Source organism: Hyperolius riggenbachi, chromosome 5 (genome assembly GCF_040937935.1).
Source record: "Hyperolius riggenbachi isolate aHypRig1 chromosome 5, aHypRig1.pri, whole genome shotgun sequence".
NCBI classification, from domain to species: domain Eukaryota; kingdom Metazoa; phylum Chordata; class Amphibia; order Anura; family Hyperoliidae; genus Hyperolius; species Hyperolius riggenbachi.
In genome coordinates, this window is record NC_090650.1 from 159,153,316 (window position 1) to 159,179,315 (window position 26,000).

Consider the following 26,000-nt stretch of genomic DNA (forward strand, 5'->3'; position numbering starts at 1 on the left):
GACAACCTCTGAGGCCGTCACAGAGCAGCTGTATTTGTTCTGACATTAGATTACACACAGGTGCACTCTATTTAGTCATTAGCACTCATCAGGCAATGTCTATGGGCTCAGAACAAAGGGGGCTGAATAATTACGCACACCCCACTTTGCAGTTATTTATTTGTAAAAAATGTTTGGAATCATGTATAAGTTTCATTTCACTTCTCGCGTGTACACCACTTTGTATTGGTCTTTCGCGTTCATGTTTGTGACAGTAATATGACAAAATATGGAAACCGTCAAGGGGTTGAATACTTTTGCAAACCAGTGTGTGTGTGTGTGTGTGTGTGTGTGTGTGTGTGTGTGTGTGTGTGTGTGTGTGTGTGTGTGTGTATATATATATATATATGCGTATGTGTGTATGTATGTATGTATGTATGTAAGTAAATATATATATATATATATATATATATATATATATATATAGATATATAGATATATATATTACATAGTTACATACTTATTTTGGTTGAAAAAAAGACATCGAGTTCAACCAGTACAAAGTACAACTCCAGCCTGCTCCCTCACATATCCCTGTTGATCCAGAGGAAGGCGAAAAAACCCTTACAAGGCATGGTCCAATTGGCCCCAAAAGGGAAAAATTCCTTCCCGACTCCAGATGGCAATCAGATAAAACCCTGGATCAACATCATTAGGCCTTACCTAGTAATTGTAGCCATGGATGTCATTCAACCCAAGGAAAGCATCTAAGCCCCCTTTAAATGCAGGTATAGAGTTTGCCATAACGACTTCCTGTGGCAATGCATTCCACATCTTAATCACTCTTACTGTAAATAACCCTTTCCTAAATAAGTGGCTAAAACGTTTTTCCTCCATGCGCAGATCATGTCCTCTAGTCCTTTGAGAAGGCCTAGGGACAAAAAGCTCATCCGCCAAGCTATTATATTGCCCTCTGATGTATTTATACATGTTAATTAGATCTCTTCTAAGGCGTCTTTTCTCTAGACTAAATAAACCCAGTTTATCTAACCTTTCTTGGTAAGTGAGACCTTCCATCCCACGTATCAATTTTGTTGCTCTAAAACTGCAATATCTTTTTTGTAATGTGGTGCCCAGAACTGAATTCCATATTCCAGATGTGGCCTTACTAGAGAGTTAAACAGGGGCAATATTATGCTCGCATCTCGAGTTTTTATTTCCCTTTTAATGCATCCCAAAATTTTGTTAGCTTTAGCTGCAGCGGCTTGGCATTGAGTACGATTATTTAACTTGTTGCCGATGAGTACTCCTAAGTCCTTCTCCAAGTTTGATATCCCCAACTGTCTCCCATTTATTTTGTATGGTGCTAGACCATTGGTACGACCAAAATGCATGACTTTACATTTTTCAACATTGAATTTCATCTGCCATTTATGTGCCCATATAGCCATCCTTTCCAGATCCTGTTGCAATATGACACTATCTTCCTGAGAGTTGTTGATTCTGCACAATTTTGTATCATCTGCAAAAATAGCAACATTGCTCACTACTGCATCCTCTAGGTCATTAATAAATAAATAAATTGAATAATTAATAAATAAATTGAAGAGCACTGGACCCAGTACAGACCCCTGTGGGACCCCACTGCTAACAGTCTCCCATTTTGAGTATGATCCATTGACCACAACTCTTTGTTTTCTGTCCATTAGCCGTTCCTTATCCAAGCACGCAGACTCTTCCCCAGTCCTTGCATCTTCAACTTTTGCACCAGACTTTTGTGGGGAACAGTGTTGAAGGCCTTAGCAAAGTCCAAGTATATCACATCTACAGCATTCCCAATATCCATATTAGCATTCACTACCTCATAAAAGCTGAGCATGTTAGTCAAACAGGACCTGTCTTTAGTAAACCCATGTTGATGCTGAGAAATAAGATTATTTTCTACTATGAAGTCATGTATAGTATCTCTTAGTAACCCCTCAAATAGTTTGCATACAACTGATGTTAAGCTTACAGGTCTATAATTTCCTGGATCTGATTTTTTGCCCTTCTTAAATAATGGGAAAACGTGGGCTGTACGCCAATCCACTGGGACTCTGCCAGTTGATAGAGAGTCACAAAAGATAAGATAAAGGGGTTTATCTATAACTGAACTTAATTCCCTTAGGACCCGAGGATGCATGCCATCCGGGCCAGGTGCCTTGTCTATTTTTAATTTATTTAGTCTTGCCTTTACTTCTTCCTGCGTTAGGTATTTAATATTACAGTTTGAAGATTGAGACTCTTCTGCCTCTGTAATTTGCAACAGTGCTGTTTCCTTTGTGAAAACAGAAGCAAAGAAAGCATTTAATAACTCCGCCTTACCTTGGTCATCCACCATTGAGTTCCCACCCTCATCCTTTAGGAGTCCTATACAGTCAACCTTTCTTTTTTTATAGTTGATGTACTTGTAAAAAATTTTTGGGTTAGATTTGATATCCCTAGCGATTTGATTTTCAGCTTCGATCTTTGCCAGCCTAATTTCTTTTTTACAATTTTTATTGCACTCCTAATAATTGCTGAGTGCAGCTGCAGCCTCGGTCCCCTCCTGTTTTAGGACCTTATAGGCATTCTTTTTCCTCTTCATTTTATCTCTAACCTTTCTATTCATCCATAGAGGCCTTTTTTTATTCCTAGACATTTTGTTTCCATATGGGATATACATACTACAATATTGATTGAGGATACGTTTAAAAGCTTGCCATTTCCATTCAGTGTCCTCCCCTTGTACTGCATTATCCCAGTTCACCAAACTTAGTGCCTGCCTAATTTGATTGAACTTTGCTTTTCTAAAATTCATAGTTTTAGTGGTCCCGCTGCCCCGTGGCCTATCAGTCACCAGATCAAACGTTATCATGTTGTGATCACTATTTCCCAAATGTTCTTGAACCTGCACATTTGATACATTATCTGGTCTATTAGAAATGATCAGATCCAGTAACGCATTTCCCCTAGTTGGTTCCGTTACCATTTGAGTCAAGTAATTGTCCTGTAGTGCTGCCAGAAATCTGCTGCTTTTACCAGAATGGGTAGCCTCAATACTCCAGTCAATGTCTGGAAAGTTGAAGTCGCCCATAGCTATGACCTCATTTTTACTTGCAGCTTTTTCAATTTGCTGTAGTAATCGCAGTTCTGCAGCTTCATTACATACATACTTTTTTTGTATATTTTATGCCGATATATTTTATAAGATATATTTTATTCAATTTTACTCTACCATCATCTCCTCATTATTATTTAGTACCAAATCCTCAACATCTTATATTGTGTACTTGAAAGCATCATATAATCCCTTCCTATAAAATAACTTCATTTCAAATGATAATAATTCATATTGAATATAATTTACTTTAGTGTGAATTTTAGATCATATAATTCCTTATATTTACATCGCAGTTAAATTGTACTGCTTCACTCTCATTGCTTCACCCTATTCTTACTATTCTTTACTTATTCAAATTATTTAAATCATTAAACTCTAGTGATACAACAGAGAGATGCTGGTGCTATTTTCCACTAATTTTATCTATTTTAGATATTGTTTCACACAATACGCAATCGGTAGCACAATCCCAACAGCTATTGTGCACATCAGCATATGGATATTTTATATATATTTTTCATTATTAATCACTGATTTACTCTTCCAATATATGTATGTATGTATGTATATATATATATATATATATATATATATATATATATATGTATGTGTTTATGTACTGAGGAGGTCTAATTGCTGTTATAGGCACTGCTATTGGACTGATGAAGTGGGCTCAGACCCGCGAAACGCCTTGCCTGTGCTAAATAAAAATCTTTTGTTAACCACAAAGATTTTGTCATTGAGATAAGACACCTCGTTATCATTTTCATTTTTAAACTGTTTTTAGACGCTTTTATTCAACCAGGGCGCCTCTTCCCTTCTAATGTGCATAGTATACCCCCGTACATAGTCTGTCCGAGGGGTGGTGGCAGAACACCAGTGGTAGCCACCTCGGTGGACATCTGACCCCTTTTTCCTTCAAGAGAGTGACCAGATCGAGGTCCCTTCAGGACCACCCCGAGAGGAATCGGGTTTATGGTCTCCACCTGCTTCCTGTGGTCGGTTGCCCCTTGCAACCCTCCTTTGTGAGTAGCATCCTACTTATTTTTTCCATTAATCACTCACTGACATACTACACTATTGGGTTCCCGTTATGTTTCCTGTGCCTTTTCCTCTAGGGTGCCAAGACACCCCCACCACACCACTATGCTAAAAGGGTGATAGCCTGTAAGTGGAACAATCCCTCTCCTCACACAGTAGCTGAACAGGTGGTGGCCATTAATAGAGTTTTGCCCCTATACGAACTTACCTATCAAAATAAAAACTGCCTCAAAAAATTCTGCAAAGTCTGGACTGATTGGATTAAATTACATGCCCTAGAACTTGCTGAGTGATAAGGTTTGTGCCTTTTACTGTGTTATATCCTGATTGCTCATTGCGGTATGCTCCTTCATAGACTCTTCAGTCCTGGCGTTTCCTTCCCTTTCTTCTTCTTTGTCTCCTTTCTCCTCTCTCTCTTTTCTTCTTATTTTTCTCTTCCTTTCCTTTTCTTCTAAACTTTTTCTCAGTTATCACAGTTTTAATTAATTATCTACAATACTTTTGTACTGCAAATGTCTCGAATCCTGTGCACAACTAGATATTGGGCCTGATTCACAAAGCGGTGATAACTCAGTTATCACACCTAAAAGACTTTAGGCGTGATAACCTTTGCACCACACTGGTGAAAAGCCAGTTTAGGCGTGATAAGTTTAGGTGTGATAAGTTTAGGTGTGATAAGTTTAGGCATGCTAAGTTTAGATAAGTGTAGATAGCGTGCAAAGTCCCGCAAGCAAAGCAGCGGCATTAAACTCTATGCGAAGTGCACCAGACTTTGCTAGCGCAAAACTTTTGATCAGCTGTGCACTGCGGTGCTAACGCAGTTAGTGCTTAAACTTATCATGCCTAAACTTATCACACCTAAACTTATCATGCCTAAACTTATCACACCTAAACTTATCACACCTAAACTTATCATGCCTAAACTGAGTTTAGGCATGATAAAGGGCTTTTCACCAGCGTGCTAACTGTTAGCACCGCTTTGTGAATCAAGCCCATTCACTTTATTCTACCATGATGAGGTATGTATTGATCTGGCATTTTTACTTTATTCATCTAGGTTTGCACCTCCTTGTCTATATTAATGCACTTCAGTTATTTATTTCAGTTGATACATTTTTTGTCTCAATCTGATGTTTTTTGTTTTTCTGTTTTATGGCTTAGATTATCCGGGTTAGCCTTTGCTGTCGATCTGTACTGGATATTTCACCAGTATATTGTAATGTTACTATACTGTAAGTCTCTTAGCGTTATCACTGTTGTAATGCTTATTCCTGTTATGCTCAATAAATTTATACTGTTAAAAAAAACATTCAGAAACAGATTATTCCATATGTTTTGTATGCAAAAATGTCAACATTATGCAGATTTTTTTTTTAAGTATTTTTGAGTACACTGCAGGGCAGGGGCACTAAATAGAGGTGGAGATTATCACATCTGTTTTAAAACCTTAATGTGAGCATAGTGATCAAGAGCCAATCAGCCCCACTTCTCAATCATTCCAGAAGGTATAAGCTATGTGTCAGAAGCCAGCATTCATATAAGGTCCATCAATTTTACTAAGGGTGGTCCTGAAACGGCAACTATAAGACATGCAGTAAAAATTGCAAGAAAAATTATGTAGGTGTATTTGGAGAGGTGTCCTCAACTCCAGAACTGTGTCACTTTAAGAAGGACTGCTCCAGTCTCAGATTCCTCTCTCATTGTTGCCCCAACTCTTGCTGTCACTACATTACTATTAGCAGCTCTTCCTTCTCTTACTACACACCAGAGGTACTCAGCTATTTTGGCTGAGTCTGAAATAGGGGACCACTGGTTTCATTTTGGGTACTTTGTGCAGTCAAGTCTGCTTGTAACAGGAAAACAATAGTAATAATGTTGAGAGACACATATTTTGCATGGTGTGCTCCTTTAAAGAGAACCAGAGATGAAGCACCCTCATGTATTTTATTACATTTATCAGTGGGAACATGACAGTAAACGCCTACCCTGCTTTTAGTTTCATTGTTATCTGCTTAATTAGTCTATTAGCAACTGTGATAAGAATCCACCGACTATTCAGTCGAGGTTTGACCTGGAATCATTATAGCTGAGTCACTCTTCTGTGTAGTCTTTTCAAGCCCAAGCCTTCCCCTCTCCTGGCTTAGATTTCCTGCTTTGCATACTGAGAGCTGTGATGACATGGGAGAGGCTGCTGCTCCTGAAAGAGAAGCTCTGTGGCTGTAATATGATCCCTGTGTGCTCTGTGTGCACTAGATACTGATAATAACGGCAGTTTCATTCCTATGAGAGAGACTTCCTACAGGCAGCTGTCCATCATACCAAAATGAAAGCACATAGATGAAAGGCTGCATTTAGCCTAGATAGCAGCATAGTCTCATATAGCCTAGACAGCACATCCAGAACAACTGATAACCCGGAAGAAGAAGGGATATGAGCCGGCGGCCATATTTGATTTTTCCTGGAGCAATAATGGATAAAAAACACTAAAAAAGGCACACCAGAGCGGCAAAATTATCAGGTAGAGCATTTATTCTTTACAAGCTATCAACTGATATGTTTATTTTGTGTGAAACGTTCATCTCTGGTTCCCTTTAAGGCAAAAGCCTCAAAACATAGCAAACATAAGATAAAATAAATAAAATATATTGTTTTTGTACCCAATGAAGCAAAATACTTACAGGATCGGACGGGACTGAAAATCCTCCTGGTTCATTCTCTCTGACTGACGTATTTTTAAGATCTCTGTATAGCTGAGGTTTTGAAGTCTACATTTGAATTGATCCAGGGAACTTGGTTTGTTTGTAAGTGCTCTCATGATCTGTTCTCTCACAACTTGCATAACCTAGAGAATGAAACAGAAGTTGTAACAATACAATATTTAACCAAGAAGGACTGTTTTGAAAACCTTGCCAGCTATCACTATGTACACAAGTGACTTGCTGAATTGAAACTATTTTGTTACGCAGAGTACCTGGTACACACTTTCAATTTTGATTGGCCAAGCACTGAGCAATGTTACCACTTTCATGTAGTATGATAGTTTACCTAGACAATTTGTACTTCATATTTAAAATATGTTGGTCCTCTTACTACATGGAGGTGTTAAAATTGGCCAGCCATTTGCTAATTAAAACTGAAGGTGTTTACCAGTAATGGAAACAGACTAAGTTTAAAACGTATGTTATAAGCACATCTCATTAAATACAGACTTTACATACATGTTATGGACAATGTGTTTGCTAACGGGGCTCCAGAAAGAAACTGGCCAAACAGGCAGCACCACTCATCAAGCGGATTAATTTTTTTTAAATTTACAACACGGGATAGTGAAAACACTAAGGCCTCTTGCACACTACATGCAATTCCGATTTGCGTTTTTTAGTCGATTTTAACATGCAATTCTGATTTTCGATTTTTAATCGGTACTGCATGCTGCGTCTTTCTTTTTGTTTTAATAACATGCAGGGAAAATCAGAATCGCAAATCGGATTTGCAGTGTGCAGGGGGCCTTAAAGAGAATAAGTAAAGAACCCCCAAGTCTGCATAATTTGTGATTTTGTTTGTAATACATATATCTCATATATAACTCACACAGTTCAAAGAATTATTAACAAAAAATGAGTTCACATAGGGACCCTACTTTGCCAGAAACCTGTGTTTCAGTACTGGAAGGGGGGGATGCATATAATGGTTGGGCAAAACAAGCAAAACATATGGTACAGTTTTTGCAAAATAAATCCAATGGCTGTGCAAGGTGAGGTATATATGCATAAAACAACCTAAATATCAGCATACGGAGAGAGGGCCCATTAATGGGGCAGGGTCATACACTGTGGTTTACATTCATAATGACACTTCAGGGTGATAGGATTCCTTAGTTATTTAGAGCACTCAAGACTTGCCCTGACAATTTCTATATAATTTCTTTAGAAAAAAGAGACCCTCAGTAATCACGTAGCAAGTAAGATATATGAAAAGTTCCCTAAAACAGCCAAGCATCAGTCTTTCAAAGTCTGTAAGCAGGGTATTTTTACAGTTTATCAAACTCAGACTCACACATTCTATTGACAGGCTGCAGGTGTGCTAACATGGTTTATGATGCCCAGTCAACACACTCACAATGGTAATGTTTTTTGGCTAAATTTACATATCTAAAAAAATGGAGCTCTTGCTGACTTGCACTACACATGGTGCGATGCGGCTACATAGACGCATCACGGCTGTACTAAAACCAATGCACGACAATGGAACAGTTTCCATGGCATGCTGGTTATGCAGAGCTAACAGAGAATCTGCAGCATGCTGCAGATTTTCGCACGGCTGCATTTGCCCGCTGTCTCCTCCTATACACTTTTGCATCGGGAGATGTGGAAGTGACGCAAACCGGAGTGGAAGTGATGTGATGTGATAGTCGAATTGCATCCCTTTTGCCAGTGGAAAAGGGCCCTTTTATACTCTATGCTCCCTTCCTACTCTATTATAGTTACATAGTTTGGTTGAAAAAATCCATACATTAAGTTCAATCAGAAACAACAACAAAAAAAAAGGATCACTGTCTAGAACCCACTCACACATAACCGTTAATAGAGAGGAAGGACGAAAAACAGGCTTGGGCCAATTAGCCTTAAAAAAAGGGAAAAATTCTGATGGCAGTCAGAAAAATCCCTACGGCTGGGAGTACACTTTGCATAATTGCATGCGTTTTTCAGTACACTGAAAAACACATGCAATTCTGCCAAGTGTGCTCCAAGCCTCATTCAACTCTGCCAGGAATTACTTAGCAATAACAGTGGACGTCCTTCAATCCAAGAAAAGCATCCAACCCCTCATTGAATGCAGATAAATAATTTGCCATAACTACTTCCTGTGGTAAGATAGGCCAGAGTTTACCTACTCTTACTGCACCCCATTCTAAACAGATGGCAAAACCGTTTGTCCACATACACAGATCATGTCCCTTTGTCCTTTGTACATGTCTCATTTTTGTCTCGAAAGAGGGCACGTCATTGTCGTGGAAGAGTTTAGTATTTAACAATCTGTGCACAGGCTGCTTTTAAAGCCGATGTCCTCCTTTGCTGCATGTTTTGAACGCAAGTTGTGTAATCTGCTCATGTTGGCTCTGCACATCTATACAGCTAGTCAATTCGGGTGCAGCCTTTGTCTGAATGCGCTGCCATTTCCTCCTGCTGTACAAAAATGTAAGTGTACTTGTGGATAGCTGCATTCATGTTCATGTGTATCAGTTTGCATTCAGTTATTTAGATTAAGGATCAGTGCATAGTTGCATTTGATTTTTATTCAAGGTGTGTAAAAGTCCGTGGGTGCGTTGCACACCTCTGTTCGTTTCATCTCATTTGCAGCCTGAAAAGGAGTACTGCCTACTTCTTACTGTTTCTTTATAATAGTCTATTTATTAAGATAAGAACAGAGGTTATCTACAGTTCTGTAAGCTTAACATTCTAAAAAAATGGATACAAATTGCACTCTTGCAGACAACAAAAAATTGTCTTTCTAGAGGTATATAAACAGTTAAAACAACACTAATATTTGCAAGCTTTGTTATAGTAATTTTGTTTTGATATTTAAAATGATATTGAACAACGGTGCTACTAAAATTAGTAATTTGTAAAATGTAAAGAAATCCTTGTAGGAATTTTAAAGATGCTTATGCCAATCACACTTTGATAAAGAAGCCCAGTGGATTACTATGATGGGGCAATTTGTATCAGCTGTATTATAATGGAGGACATTAATAAAAAAAAATGTTCTGTTAAGTACATATTTTTCATTAAAAGGATACTGTAGGGGGGTCAATTGTGATCACAATTGAAAAGTTGAAAAAAAAAAGGCTCTGGTCCTCAAGAACCTTCTAGTCCAGAAAAGCTTAAAGGGATACTGTAGGGGGGGGGGGGGGGTCGGGGAAAAAGGAGTTGAACTTACCCGGGGCTTCTAATGGTCCTCCGCAGACATCCTGTGCCTGCGCAGCCGCTCACCGATGCTCCGGCCCCGCCTCCGGTTCACTTTTGGAATTTCAGACTTTAAAGTCTGAAAACCACTGCACCTGCGTTGCCATGTCCTCAATCCCATGTCACCAGGAGCGTACTGCGCAGGTCCAGTATGGTTTGTGTCTGCGCAGTACGCTCCTGGTGACATCAGTGGGATTGAGGACATGGCAACGCAGGTGCAGTGATTTTTAGACTTTAAAGTCTGAAATTCCAGAAGTGAACCGGAGGCGGGGCCGGAGCATAGGTGAGTGGCTGCGCGGGCACAGGATGCCTGTGGGGGACCATTAGAAGCCCTGGGTAACTTCAACTCATTTTTCCCCGACCCCCTACAGTATCCCTTTAAGCTTTTCTGGACTAGAAGGTTCTTGAGGACCAGAGCCTTTTTTTTTTATTTATTTTTTTTTTCAACTTTTCAATTGTGATCACTGTGATTAGATCACAGTGATCACAGGGTGAGAAGCCAATGAAACTTTGGCATCTATGAAATCTGCAAAATAAAACGGTAAGCTGTATGACGGGACTTTCCCCTTACTGACTGGAACCAGGCTTAAAAGAGGTCAACAATTTCTTCCAGAATAAAATGCCTAAAAGCCTTTCCTCATTTTGTTTACCAGTTTCAGCTTTTGTTTATTGTCGATTAATACTCTGTCTAATCTACCGGTCTAAATACAGTATGAAAGCATCTCTCTGCAGCCTGCTCTGACCTAATTTCTTGTAGATCTTTTCAGCAGTGCTTTACTTACATTTAGTTGATTTTGCAGATTGAAAACTGGTGAAATTTTTCATTGCAATATACCTTCCATAAAGATTTTTGAACAAAACAGAAGATTTTGTTTAAAGGAACACCCAGACAGCTCATGATGACTCAGAACCACTAGGAATGTTTAAAGGGCTAAAAGAGACCAAAAAGCCCTTTATTAAAAGCAAAGCTGAATGGAATTTTGCCTTCTTAAAACAGAAGGGATTTGCAATACTTCAACTTTTAAGTGTACCTGCAGAGAAGAAAATGCCCCTGGGGGTACTTTCCTCGGGAGGGGAAAGCCTATGGATCCTAAAGAGGCTTCCCTCCTCCTCCTAAGCACAGAGGATCCAGTGCTGGGACCCCAAAAAGTCTGCCGACAAGGGCTTGTCAGTGATGCGCACAGGCATAGTAGCGGCATATTTACATGGCGAGGAAAGGAACAGCACTACTTAAAAACAGATTGCATCCTTATGACTACCTGCTTGAGAGTGCAAGCCCCACTAGTGGGATAAAATACACACCCAGCATTCAAATAAAATGCACCGGTCTACCATTGGAGGATGTTTGTTTCCGTAATAGCTTGCATGCAACTTATTAAGTACTCGTCCCTCCCACTGCGAAGAAGTCATCCCCCATAGGAGGGGCCCTAACGCTAACTAATCCTAAATTATGCATAGCCTGGGTGCGCTACCAAGTAAAAATTCAAAATTGTGCAAAATGTATGGCAACAACATAGTTTTTTTTTGTACCAGATCAATAATTACAAGCCCTCATTTGCAAAAATAACTAATTTAAGCTGAGTCCATAAGGTAACTAAGTTTTTTTATTTGGTAACTATGGTGGGCAGGGGAGGGAGGAGGGGGTTCATTTATTTTTATTTAATTTACCGTATATACTCGAGTTTTTTAAGACAAAAAAAGTGGTCCAAAAATGGGGGTCTCGGTTTATGTGGGGGTCTCAGCTTACACTCTAGTCACTTTTTTTGTGAGGCCCTCCCCCCCAGCGTAGCAGCCACTGCAGTACATGTAATCAGACTGAGCGGTGAGATAGCTGCGTGTCGGCCGGCAGCTGTTAAGATTAGTGTCTCTGTGCCTGTCCGTACAACTCCCCCCACCCTCGCCCTGTTGCCATGCTGACCTTCTGTAACGATTGTGGAACTTTCTCCGTGATTAGCGCAGAACGCGTGCGCTGACACGGCGGAAATCCTCCACAAGCGTGTAATTGCAGGCACCCAGCAAAAGGTGCTACGCACCTGTAGAGGGAAATTCCTGTCGACAGATGGCGCAGGGGAGTGCAGAGGAACCAATCCTCTGTACCTCCACAAATGCCAGACAGGAATTGTACGAAGCGCAGAACGCAATCGCAAGAGAGGCGATTGCGAATGAGAACGAGCAAAGGGACAGGTTGTATGTGTGTGCGCCAATCCAGTCGCCACCCCGCGACCGCGCACACACAACAGCAGATATGAAATAGGAACGCGATCGCGAGAGGTGCGATCGCCAGACGGGACACAAGGCAGATCAGAATAGAATACGAGGGTAGCAAAGGCACAGCAAATAATACAATGAGAAGATGCGGAAAATAACAAACGCTAGCTAACCGCGAACACCGCACTCATTCGCAACAGTGCACGCGGTTATGCGCGGTCTCCACGTGATAAGCACAATAGAGACAAGCACGCCTAACTAACCATCGACAGACAAACATGAAACAGAGGACGCGAACGCTTGCTTAACGGTTACCTCACCGAGCCTCCAGCAAGTGGTCGTAGCAGACAAGACAGACACACGAAAACAGGGACAAGCGAGAGATAGGATCCACAGCACTAGCGAAAAGTGGCTAGCGCGATCCAGAGAGGCAGAACAGAAGAGATAGCTGGTAGCAACCGCTGCACCAGCTATGCTCCAAGAACAGAGATCAGAACGACTTCCTATCGACCACCACTGGGACAGGACAATCGCAACAGACAAACAAAACAGATAAACAATCCTAACTGCACTAGGAAAATCTGCCTAGCACAGTTTCCATGAATTACTCTAAGCTGATCTTCAAACAGAGTAAGGCTGACACCCCACCAGGAGTGTTACATAGGACGAAATCCTTATGACCAGCGAAGCATTGTGGGAACGACATAGTACTTATAGTACACGCCTCCAATGAATGTGGCCAGGCAATTTGCATGACAACGTACCTATGCAAATTCCTCTGCAAGCACAAGCTGCAAAACTGACAGAAGCTCTTCTTTCCAGAGTCCTGCAGCATGCAAACCTACACAATGGTCAAAAGGCTGCCTGCCTGCACAGGCAGCTGAGCAAATCATCACACCTTCGCTGTGTAACACAGCTCCGTAAATCTTACCAGTCTGGTAATATCAATAGTGTTCAATTACTCGCTGGTAAAGGCAGGGTAAGTTCTGGGATAGCTCTCCCTATCCAGCTACAGCTGCCACTATTTGCAGCTAGTAATCACCACACTGACAGCGCTGGGACACGCTGAATACAGCTCACATTGCGTGTCTCCCTGCTCCGATCTCCCTCTTCCACTTCCTTTCTGCCAGCAATCAGCATAGCTGTTCTCATGGTGACTGGCCCACCTACTCACTGACGTATGTGGACATGGAAGAGGGAGATCGGAGCGGGGAGACACACGTTGGAGGTGAGCTGTATTCAGTGTGTCCCAGCGTTGTGAAACTGTAAGGCTTGGTGCACACTTAGCAGTGGGGGAAACACTGCATTTTTATGCATATGTCTTTGTGCATTTGTATTGCATTTTTCCGTGCGTTTTCTATACGTTTGCGTTTCAACAAATGCGTTTTGTGTACGTTTTAATGCGTTTGCGGTTCAATATACAAAACACATGAGTTTTGTATGCGTTTTCCATGCTTTTATTTATTGCATTTAGTGCAAATCACTAGGAAGACAACAAAAAGCGGAAATACATCACAAAACATTGTTTTTCTTAAACGCATATAAAAACGCATCAAAAAACGCATAACCATTGACTTTCATTATGTGCGTTTTTTTATGCGTTTTTGAAAAACATGCAACAAAACCAGCGTTTTTAAAAATGCACATTATAAAACGCATACAAAACGCATATGCATTTTTTATATGCATTTTTTTTTTTTAAGTATCTTTATTTCAAATTTTTCCAAATATAAATAGCATACAAGTACAGTAAAAAAAAAAATCTAAGAAAATAGTCTCCATATTTTCCCTATACACAGTGATCTATCACTCGCTTACAATATAATGCCAAGTACACACCACACAACTCTCCGCCAGACTCCCTCCCAGACCCACCCGCCAAATAGCCCCTCTCCATGCCGCAGGCAAATCCACCAGGAGAATCCAACAGAAAACTGAACGGCGTGCCCCCAGCACAACATATATCTTCCCTATAGATCTGTTTCACACTCTAATGTCATACCTTCCACCATGGATATTAATTTATAGCACTGTGTCTTTTATGTGACCTTTCTCGTATCTTAAGTTCCTATGCCCCCCACACGCAAGTGCCAGTTCCCACCATTCAAGCCTCCATTCACTCCCCCCCCCCCCCCCCCCATTTTATATGCATTTTTAATGCGTCCCATTGACTAACATTGCATGCATAAACGCTGCGTTTTCCGCAACGTTAGCGTTTCTGCTAAGTGTGTTCCTAGCCTTAAAGAAACACCAAGCCTTTTCAGTGCTGCTGAGTAGATTTTTAGTCTGGAAGGTCACTTTAAGTGTAACCCAGTGGTATTGAGCTCACCAGTGAACATTGCCAGCTGTATCTACCTGTTCAGCGAGATTGAGCACTAGATTATATGGTGGAACACAGGAAGAACCACAGGGACGCCTGTGGGAAGTGACATCACTAACTGGGAAGTGCCCTATCCGGAAGCCGCAGATAGCGGCAAACTTAAGCGAAGCAGTTGTAGGACGCCCACCGCAAGAGTGAGAGCAGCCAGCCGGGGCCCGCACATACAGGAGGACCAAAATGACATTTTACATTGGTCTAGAAGTGCTGTTTGCCAGGGGGACTAATCACTACACAGAGATAGATCTTTATGCAACCTACTATCGGAACTGGAACTTGAATAGTGCAACATAGCCAAACGTAGGGGGAATTAGGTGGCTCCTAATTTTTATGTTGGATTAATGAAAATGATATATCTAATTAGGTGCATATCCAGTGTATATGTGTTATAACATCACATCCTCAAGACTATAGGCCTCAATTCACTAAGATCATGCTGGAGATAATAAGGCAAGAGAAAACTTACCACCACACATCGATCTTGCCTTATTGAAGGGAACCTAAACTGAGAGGGATATGGATGTTTCCTTTTAAACAATACCAGTTGCCTGGCAGAAGTGGTGGAATCACACACCTGAAACAAGCATGCAGCTAATCCAGTCTGACTTCAGTCAGAGCACCTGATCAGCATGCTTGTTAATGGGCTGTGGCTAAAAGTATTAGAGACACAGAATCAGCAGTAGAGTCATGCAACTGGTATTATTTTAAAAGGAAAAATCCATATCCTTCTCAGTTTAGGTTCCCTTTAAGCAGGGGTCTCAAACTCAATTTACCTGGGGGCCGCAGGAGGCAAATTCAGGATAAAGCTAGGCCACATAAGGGATTTAACAATTAGCAGCTTCCCCCCCCCCCCCACCCGCATTGATTTTTATTTCAAAATCAAATTCACACTGAAGGGAACTATTTTGCCTATTTTACCTTATAGTTTGCTTCAGTGCTCCCATTACAAGTAAACCGCTGTGTCCCAGCCGCAAAACGAGGGCTGCAGAGCCCTCAAATCGCCCAAGGGGCAAACCGCCAGCATTTCCTGGAAGGGGCAGAGCTTTCAGCTTCAGCTCTGCCCCTCCTGACAATCGTGGCGCATCGCCGCCTCTGCCTGCCCCTCTCACTCTTCCTTCACAGAGAGGGGCGGGGAGAGGCGGCGATCCGTGCGACGATTGACGTTAGGAGGGGCAGAGCTGAAGCTGAAAGCTCTGCCCCTTCCAGGAAATGCCGGCAGATTGCCCCACGGGCGATTTGGGGGCTCTGCAGCCCTCGTTTAGCGGCGGGGATGCAGCGGATTACTTGGGAGCACTGAAGCGAACTATAAGAAAGCTTTTGCCAGCGAGGGCCACAAAATATTGTATCGAGGGCCGCAAATGGCCCACGGGCCGCGAGTTTGAGACCCCTGCTTTAAGGTGTAGAGGTACGTTTTCACAGTGAGTTATCTTATCACTTCAGTCCTTAAGTTACCTCCTCTGTAGTTATTTTCACACGCAGTTAATTAACAGCCGGTCTTTAACTTAAAGATGGGTACACACATCAGATAAAAGTCTTTGGAAAATGCAACAGATCAGTATCTGCAAAAGATCCGTTCCTGCAAAATGCATTCATAATCTATATCTGCAGATCTCATACACACCTTGTTTAACAGACATTCATCTGCAGATCAGACAATCATCTGCAGATCCAAAGATCCATCCTGGTGGATCTGATCTGCAGATGATTGTCCATTAAACAAGGTGTGTATGAGATCTGCAGAGATCATAGACTATGAATGCATTTTGTAGGAACTGATCTTTTGCAGGAACAGATCTTTTGGGGCTCGTTTCCACTATCGCGAATCTGCATGCGTCCAACGCATGCAGATTCGCACATGTAATGCAAGTGGATGGGCCTGTTTCCACTGTAGCGTTGTTGAGGTGCGTTTTTTTCAGCGGTAAAAAAACGCACAAAAGAGCCAACGCATTCGCCTTCGAGTGGAATGCATGCGAATCAGCACTAATGTATTTAATAGTAAAACCGCATGCGTTTGTTACATGCATTTTTACCCGCGATTTCGCACCTTTTTCAATTTTATTTTGCCCTGGCAGTGTCATGGTTAATTTCGCATGGCACCCTGCCATGCGAAATCGCGGGTAAAAACGCATGCGCAAACGCATCCGCATGCGTTTTTACAAGCGTCGGAATGCCGGCGAAATCGCGTCGCAACAGTGGAAACAAGCCCTTGCAAAAGCTGATATTTTGCATGGGTACAGCATCTTTGAGTACAGCATCTTGCAAAGATTTTTATCTGATGGGGAGTTCAGCTCAATAGAATAGACTGTGTAGAGTATGCTCTCATACTAAATGGAAGGGGGTAAAATTGGTCTGTGATCTTTCATTTTCCAAAGACTTTATTGTGTGTACCCAACCTTAGAATTATGGAGTTATTTTAAGGATTGAAGAGTTAAATTTAGAGACCTCTTCTTAACTTAGACAGAAGAGTTAACTTTAAGTTTGCCTGAGGTAAAATGTTTCCTGAATACCATGGTGATAACTGTAGAAGCATTATTAAAGACAGGAGATAAGTTTAGTGAATTGAGGCCTATATCTTACCCTCTTTGCTCTTTAAATGGTAGCTGGAGAGTTTTTATGGTGTTTTTGTGAAAGTTATGTAAATAACAGTATTTACAATTTTTAATAATGTAAGTCCAGCGCTGCACTCTTTTTTATTTTGATTATTCCTGTTTTTTGGTCGGAGTGGGATAAGGGGGAACCCCAACTCCTGGGAGTTCAGCAGCAGGAAAAAAACCTAACAATTCTTGTCATATATAGACTATTTATTTGCAGCACCCTTCATTCATTCTTTTTTTGATTTTGATTAGAAGAATGGGTTAAAATTTAAAAATGCATTTTGGGGGCAAATATGCAAATTTGAAACACATAATGCTCACATGCTAATTACAGGCCACAAAATACATCCTAAAACATATGCATTTTGCATTTTTATGGACTGAAAATTCAAAGCAGAATTTTTAGCACCATACTTCATTTATAGCAGTGCAGAAGGACCAATTCCCCAGAATATCCCCCAAAATGACTATTTAGAAAACTAGAACCCCTAACGTATTCAACAAGGGGTAAATTAGAGATGTGATAGTCTTTTATCAATTTTGATTGGAAAAATTGGGTAAAATTTAAAAATTCATTTTTGGGTGCAAACATGCTAATGTAAAAGAACATAATGTACACATTCTGTTTGGAGGCCACAATATACACCCAAAAACATATTCCTCGACTTCTCTCATGAATGTAGATACCAAATACCAAGTGCATTTACATGGACTGAAAATCTGAAGCAGAATTTTTGCACCATACTTCATAAACAGCGGTGCAAAGGGACCAAGACCCATTGATATCCCCAAAATGAACCCCATCTACAAAACTAGACCCCTCAATGTATTTAGCAAGGTGTTTAAATTAAATGATAACTCAGCACAAATATAACTTTAAAAAACGGGGGTAGCAAGCCTGTGTAGTGGGCTCTCCTCATGACTTCCGCTCCCTCCCACCGTTCTCCTCCCTCCCCCTCCATTACTGTATAACCCCCCCCCCCCCCCCCCCGAACTAACTTCCTGGTCGGTGCGGACTGCGCAGGCGCTGCTCGGTGACACTTGTCCTTGATCCCACCACCGGGAGCATTCTGCGCCTGCGTGCTATGTCACATTTACATAATGCACATGCACAGAGCGCTTACAGCCACAGGTGCATGGTCAAGGACGTGCATTGCCTGGTAGTGCCTGCGCAGTCATCTGATTAGAGAGACCATATACCACAGGCCGATTCCTGATTAATTTCAAGCTGAAATCGATCAGGAATCGGCTTTGTGACGCCACATCCGCTGCCTCGCGGTCCCAACGCTGTCCCCCAATGGTCAATGTGCCCCTCTCTTCTTCCTGCTGCCCACTACACTATACATTACTTTTTTCCGCGCATGCCGCTTATCTGCTGCTGGGTCAGGGATCCATCCTTCATTCATTCATACATACGTCCCACGTGGTTGCTGGCATGCATGTGGGCATAGGACAGAAGGAAAACAGAGAAATGGACCCTATATGTATTAAGAGTTTAGCCTGTTTAATTCCCTCTCATTTGAGTTACAAGCTGTTTAAAGGTTTGACACAAATTGTGTCATTAGTTTAAAGGTTATTATGCTGCTGTGCATCCTTTCGAGCAGAGACGACGTTCTGAGTTCAGGTTCGCTTTTAAAAAAATCAAATAAAATAAGTTTGCAGTTTATCGTGGGTGTCAGCGCACCTCTGATTGGAGGCCATTCGGAGGCGGCCTGGTGATGCGCTGATCCACCTTTTGCGCGATTTTCAGTTTTCAATTTTACTTGGTTGGCCACACCCAGGCTATGCATATGCATAGGTTAGGATTTAGTTAGTGTTATGTCCCCTCCCATCAAGGATGACTTCTCCGCAGTGGGAGGGGTGAGTACTTAACAAGTTGCATGCAAGCGGTTACAGGAAACCGACATCCTTCAGTGGTAGACAGGTTATGTGTATGCTAGGTGTGTATTTTATCCCACAAGTGGGGCTTGCATTCTCTTGCAGGTAGGCACTTATCTGTTTTTAAGTAGCGCTGTTCATTTCCTTGTCATGTAATAAAATAAGTTAGTCCATACATCAGACGACTTGGCGGCCGATCGACCATCCGATTTCATTATTATAATCGAATCGAATGAAAGTCGGTGACACCAAGTGCATGCCCGATCGATGATGCGCCAATTTCGTGCTGAAATTGGTCACATAAATCGGTTGGACATGCTGCAAGATGTTGGGCCTTCGTGGTCTGTCGAGTGCACGGCAGTAGCGGCGAGTGATATCGGGACAAGCGATGAAACCCCTGATGCGGTCTCCCTAATGCTCAATGTGCCCCCCTGCCCTATACATTACCTGTCAACGTCCGCTGCTTGCTCCAGAATTTGCCCTTTGTCCATATATGCGGCCCACGTGGTTGCCGGAGTAACGTGGGCGCACATGTCACACTGCCCGTGCAACTCTCCTCCATTGTTATGACTGCAGCAATCACATGATCACTGCGGTCATGTGACACAGAGACCGGCGACAGGCCGCTCTGCTACTTCCTACGGGACCCGGCTACACTGTACTGTTGAAAATTTCATTTACACATTCTACCATATTCCATTTTTGGGTTCTTTGTCTGTATTGGTAATATAAAGGCAACATTTAGAATAAGATTAAAGTTACCTACACAGCACCATATGAGGTGAGCCTAAATAACAAAAAGCAAAGGCTCTATTATTCTGTGATTTTTCTTCATGCCTACAGGGTGAGCTAAGTCAGTATGACAGGGACTGCATTAAACAAAGAATCTGTCCTACTCAACAGTGATTTGCTATGACAATCTATATAAACTTGCTTATTAGTTAATTGAATTTATGGTCAGCTAGCATTGAATTATTTCTATGATTTCTGACAGAGCCCATGGCAAAATACATTGCATGCATAAAATCAATGGACTGTGTTAACTTCAAGAAATACCAATTTAAATTAGTGTCAGGGATTCTTATTCAGAGACATTTACTTATACAAGAGTACAGTATAATTAATTTACCAAGGTACTGACCATTTTAAACACATGATGAATTCACAAGGAAAACATCTAAATATAAAATGCCTCTAACCTATCATTGTCAGAATTAGTAGTCAAAACAGAAAAATACACCTTTCTCTTTCATTCTATATGTCTTGTTGATAACTGTTCAATAAAAGAAAGATCATATAGCCCCGTCCCCCCTCCCCCCAAGGAAAAAAAAAAAAGATTTAAAAGGTATTATATATATATATATATATATATATATATATATATATATATATATATATATATATATATATATATATTTTTTTTTTTTGTCTTTGCAAACAAAAAGGCTTATTGAAAGGCTTATTGTACTTTTGTATTTTTGAACTATTTTTTAACTGAATTGCATAGCAACGTACTTATTAAATAGGGGAAATTACACTTTTACTAGTTTAAATAAACGTTATATTTTTACAATAACAGAATACAAAGTTGACGCTGCTTCCTTTTAGCAATGACCTGGTCCACACTACTGTCAACCTTAAAGGAACACTATGAATACCCAAATGATCTAAAATGACAATGTACAAATAATGTCTTAGGAGCTGTGTAAACATTTTCCTACTGTTCATGTTAAATATCAGAGCAAAAGCTTTAAAGGACAACTGTAGTGAGAGGTATATGGAGGCTGCCATTATTTATTGCCTTTTAAGCAATACCAGTTGCATGGCTATACTGCTGATCCTCTGCCCCTAATACTTTTAGCCATAGCCCCTGAACAAGCATGCAACAGATCAGGTGTTTTTGACATTGTCAGATCTGACAAGATTAGCTGCATGCTTGTTTTTGATGTTATTCAGACACTACCGCAGGCAAATAGATCAGCAGGGCTGCCAGGCAACTGGTATGGCTTAAAGTGACTCTGTAACAAAAATTACAACGTTTTTTCTACCATCCTACAAGTTCCTAAACCTATTCTTATGTGTTCTGGCTTACTGTAGCTCTTTCTACTATAACCATCTCTGTAATAAATCAATGTATCTTTCCCCTGTCAGACTTGTCGGCCTGTGTCTGGAAGGCTGCCAAGTTCTTCAGTGTTGAACTGTTCCTCTATGCACACTCCAGTGTGTGTTTTATTTACATAAGCCAGCAGCTTCTCTGCTATCTTATCAGTGATAGAAGAAAGCTGGATAAAAATCCTCCTCTGGAGGCTGTGAAAGGAGCTGGTCTGTCACATACTGAGGAATTAACGACATAGGTAGAGCTGTCTGCAGGAAGACTGTAATGTTCAGTGCATGAGAGAAGCTGGGGACAGAAGGTAAACACACACAAGTGATCTCTTGAGATTCAGAAGTAAGGCTGTATACAGCCTGCTTGTGTATGGATGTATTTTCTATGTGTGGACATGCTGTACATCAACCTACTTCCTGTTTTGGTGGCCATTTTGTTTGTTTATAAACAAACTTTTTAAAACTGTCTTTGACTACTTTTAATGCGGCGGGGAGCGGTGAAATTGACAGAGGGTAATAGGAGATGTCCCCTAACACACTGGTATGTTTACTTTTGTGCGATTTTAACAATACAGATTCTCTTTAAAAGGAAATAAATATGGCAGCCTCCATATACCTCTCACTACAGGTGTCCTTTAAATCGGTGTGTAGTGTTTAGATGCATTTGGGAGAATTCATTAGCAAAGGTGAGTCTGTGTTTTGTGAGGTATGTGACACAAGCAGTGTTGTTCTTGCATGACAGACTACAGAGTTATATGAAAAGCTGTCGTGTCAGGTTTCACACACAATTACAAATGTTTATGCTGCACTTAAACAAGATATATTGCCACTGCTCAGTGCAGACAGCTCAGTCAGAAACACAAGTAGCTGCAGTTAAGCTAGTGAGCACTCCTCACACACAGGGTTAACCGATGAAGTGTGAGGGAATCCCCCTCCCCTCATAGTTTACTGGCCTGTCAGATTTGGTGTCAGTGAAGAATGAAAGGAATTTGATACAGTAAACAAAAGAGATAAGCAAGTGAAATGTATACATAATTATTTAGGCGCACTTCAGGAAATCTCTCGATCCCAGGTTAAAAAACCATGTAAATTGATAGTGTTCCTTTAAAGATCTCTTGAACTAAACTGTTCTTCCCCCGATGGCAAAGCAGCCGGCTATCAGTTGAGTTGGAGGCATTAAGAGTTAGGCAGCACCATGGGGTGGGGTAAAGTTAGGCACCACCATGGGGGTTAAGGTTAGGCCCAGAGGGGGGTTAGGGGTTCAGCACCCACATGGGGGGTAAAGGTTAGGCGCCAGTGGGGGTTTAAAGGTTAGGCACCACCAAAGGATACAATACAATGAATGATAATAATAATGTGAGAATGGCAGCCTTTTTAATTTTTCCCATTAAGGCTAATTATACACCAGGAAGTTGCTTTTAGGGGACGTTATAGGACACATAACGTGCCCCTAACGCAACGCCTGGTTCTTTCTGGCGTGGACGTCGGAGTGAGCCGCGTTGTGCAGCTCACTCTGGCATCCGTGATGATGTGATGCGTACTCTTGGACGCATGCGGCATCACGTGGTCCCGCCCGGCCAATCGCCGCACAGAGCGGCCGCTCCAAGAAGTAAACACTGCACGTCACTGAGTGCAGTGAATATTAATTAGCCATGTGCCCGGCCGCTCTCCCCTCCTTCCCAACATGACTGAGCATGTGCAAACAGTCGCGGAGAACGCACAGCATGCAGCACTTTGCTGCGTTACAATGTAACGCAACGTGGACAGTGTGAACAGCCCACTTGTGTTACATTGCTGTGCGTTGGGGGAGCGTTACAGGCTGCACTACCATGCGCCTGTAACGTCCCTGTGTGCAAGAAGCCTTAAAGCAAAATTATCTGATTGGATGATTTTGGCTCCACCCAACTGTGCCAAGTTTAAGGACCCTGCCATTAACCTATGAGTGGTGGCAGTTTAAATTTTATCATTTAACCACTTGAGGACCAGAGATTTATACCTCCCTAGTGACCAGGCCATTTTTTACAATTCAGCACTTCACAAAACAGGTTCACTTTAAAACGGATCCAAAATGAAAACTAACTATAGCAAGCAACTTGTCTTTATATATTATCTAAAGTTTAGATGGTTTACACAAACAACTTCAACGGTATATGCATCTCCACCCCTTAAGCCTGTAAAAACTCCACTCCCCTCCTCTCTCCGCCCCCTTGCTTCTGAAGTCAGAACTCAGAAGGCTCCTGGCAAGAGGAGAGTGGTCTGGTGGGCACAAACCGGCGGGCTGTACATGCGCAGTACGCCCGACTGGCCGAAGATAATGGGGTTGCTACCTGAGGATCCAGGAGGCTTTGGACTGCTGCAAGGGAAGGATCTGCATGGAGGGTGCTGGAGGAAGCGCCACGTATGTATAAAACTTTTCCCTTTTGTCGTCTCGGGTACACTTTAAATTAGCGGGGAAAAAAAATGTTCCTACCCACTACACAAGAAAGTCACTTTTACATTTGAAGGAGAGTGAGTGGATCATTCAATAATGTACCACTTTAAACCTGGATGTGCATCATTAAAATCTGCAGCAAATTAATCTAGCACTGATTTATTGACTGACTGGCCAAAAATGGTGCAGTGTGCAGTCTAGTAAGACTGATTGGGTCCTGGAACCTAGTACAGAGGCAGAGCTAGGAAGCACATGCAGTGGCAACTGGAAAGACAAGACTGAAATGTGAGTGGGAGGGGAAGACAAGACTATAAAATGTATGTGTTGTGCGTGGATAAGAATTTTACATGAGGGATGCAGTAGGCAATCACTCTTACTCAGTCAATAGTGAGACAGTGGCATCCACAGCAAGGAAAGGTGCTCTCGCTGACTCGCTCTCTTCAAGAGTCCTGCTGCAGCTCTGGGCTCAGACTCTGCCTAGCTCTTCTCCTCCACTGTGTGAGCGCATCAAAACTTAAGGGGGCGCTGTGACTTTGGCCTCTTGCACACTGCATGCATTTCCGATTCCGATTTTTAATCGGTTTTTACCTCCGATTCAGATTTTTAATCTTTACTGCATGCTGCATTTTTTTATCCGTTTTTCTGTTGAATGTATTCAGGGAAAATCGGAATTGAAAGTCAGAATCGGAAACTGAATCGGAATCAGAAAACGGATTTGCAGTGTGCAGGGAGCCTTTCACATCACTCCTGGTCTGCTACTAGTCTCTGTGTTAAACGGATGGTGCAGGCACAAGCAGGCAAAACAAATCGATTACAGGGTGTTTGTAGCGGGCAGCCATGGGTGGAAATAAAAATAATAAAGTGACTAACCACCGGTACACTTAATGGGCCCCTCAAGAAACAGAACTTGAAGGGCCCTCATGTAGTTGCATGGCCTGCACAGCCGTATGTCCGTCCCTGACAGCAGTGCTACATGTAGTGCCCAGACGCGTATCTGGAGGGATGCAGGCATGACACGCGCCCCAGGCGACCTCCCTCTTCAATCATCAGGGGGGGGCGCAGAGCTGCTGACAGCATTCCTGAGTCTAAGGGAATAACAATCATCCAGCAGCCTGCCCTTCTCAGCCTTTGTCTTATATCTACATTACAAGCTATTGAGAGGTGAGCTGCAAAGTTTCCCCTCACTCCCTAATAGAGATCATGTCTCAGTCCCCGGAGATAGCAGCAGATGCCTCTGGTCTGGAGGTTACAAGCTCTCGCATCCATTCAGCTCTGTCATTCACACATTCCTCAGCCTTATCTCAGTGTGCTGTTTACTTACTTTTATTTATGGCACTCTCTGCACTTTAACCATTAAGCTGCTGGCATCTCTGTGGCCAGATTTAACAACCTCTCTCTTGTACAGTGTACCTCAGTTGTTAAAATGCATTATATTTCTAGCTCAGTACCTATCTGCTGATATTTAATAGGTTGTCAGCCTTTTATTAGTTATAATCACTGCAAATATGCCATTGCTTTCATTCATATGAGAGTGGTGGCTGCCAAATGTATTTCTTTTTAAACAATACCAGTTGCATGGAAATCCTGCTGATCTTTCTGGTCAGTAGGGTCTAAATCACACACCTGAAACATGCATGCAGCTAATCTTGTCAGATGTGTTATAGACATTTGCTCTGCATACTAGGGTCTATGGCTTAGGCAGGGATCACACTTGTTTTTCAGTTTTCAACTCGGCTTTTTCTGCGCACATTTTCTGCACACCAAGTGTGTTTCTATGCAGAAAAGCGTGTGCTTTTTTTCACAACAGCTAATGTAATTGATACAGAAAACTGACAAAATGTGCACAATTATCATGCAGAATGTCAGGTTTTTTTCTGTGCAAGAAAAACACATTAAGTGTGAACTAGCCCTTGATTAACATGAGTTTTCAGTTTTTCTGTGCAGAAAACGCATATGAAAACAGTCAAGTATGTTCCCTGTCTTAAAGTATAAGAGGCAGTGGATCAGAAGGATAGCCTCATTTATTTCATAGTGACTGTTACATTCTGGTAATTGTGTGTGCGTGTGTGTTCTGAATGCATGAAGGGGTTACCCTGTCCAAAAAGGTTAGACAGGATGCTGTTGATTGTAGGGGTGTGTGTGTGTGGTGGGGGGGGGGGGGGGGGCTTTGGGGCGCAATTTTAGTATTTGCCATGGGCGCTGTCTTGCCTAGATACGCCACTGGTAGTGCCACAAAAGTTTTCAGGTTTAACACTGACACAAGTTGACACTTGGGCAG

General features: G+C 41.8%; 1 protein-coding gene across 9 annotated transcripts in view; it reads right to left on the bottom strand.

Annotated features, from left to right (window-relative positions):
• The window catches only part of ELMO1 (engulfment and cell motility 1), an 818,731-nt gene that overhangs the window by 153,578 nt on the left and 639,153 nt on the right, over nt 1–26,000 (bottom strand). For all 9 annotated transcript variants that reach the window (XM_068236401.1, XM_068236400.1, XM_068236402.1 and 6 more), the window contains one exon: nt 6,841–7,004. In XM_068236401.1, the coding sequence (XP_068092502.1) occupies nt 6,841–7,004 (164 nt within the window). The remainder of the gene's footprint in view (nt 1–6,840; nt 7,005–26,000) is intronic.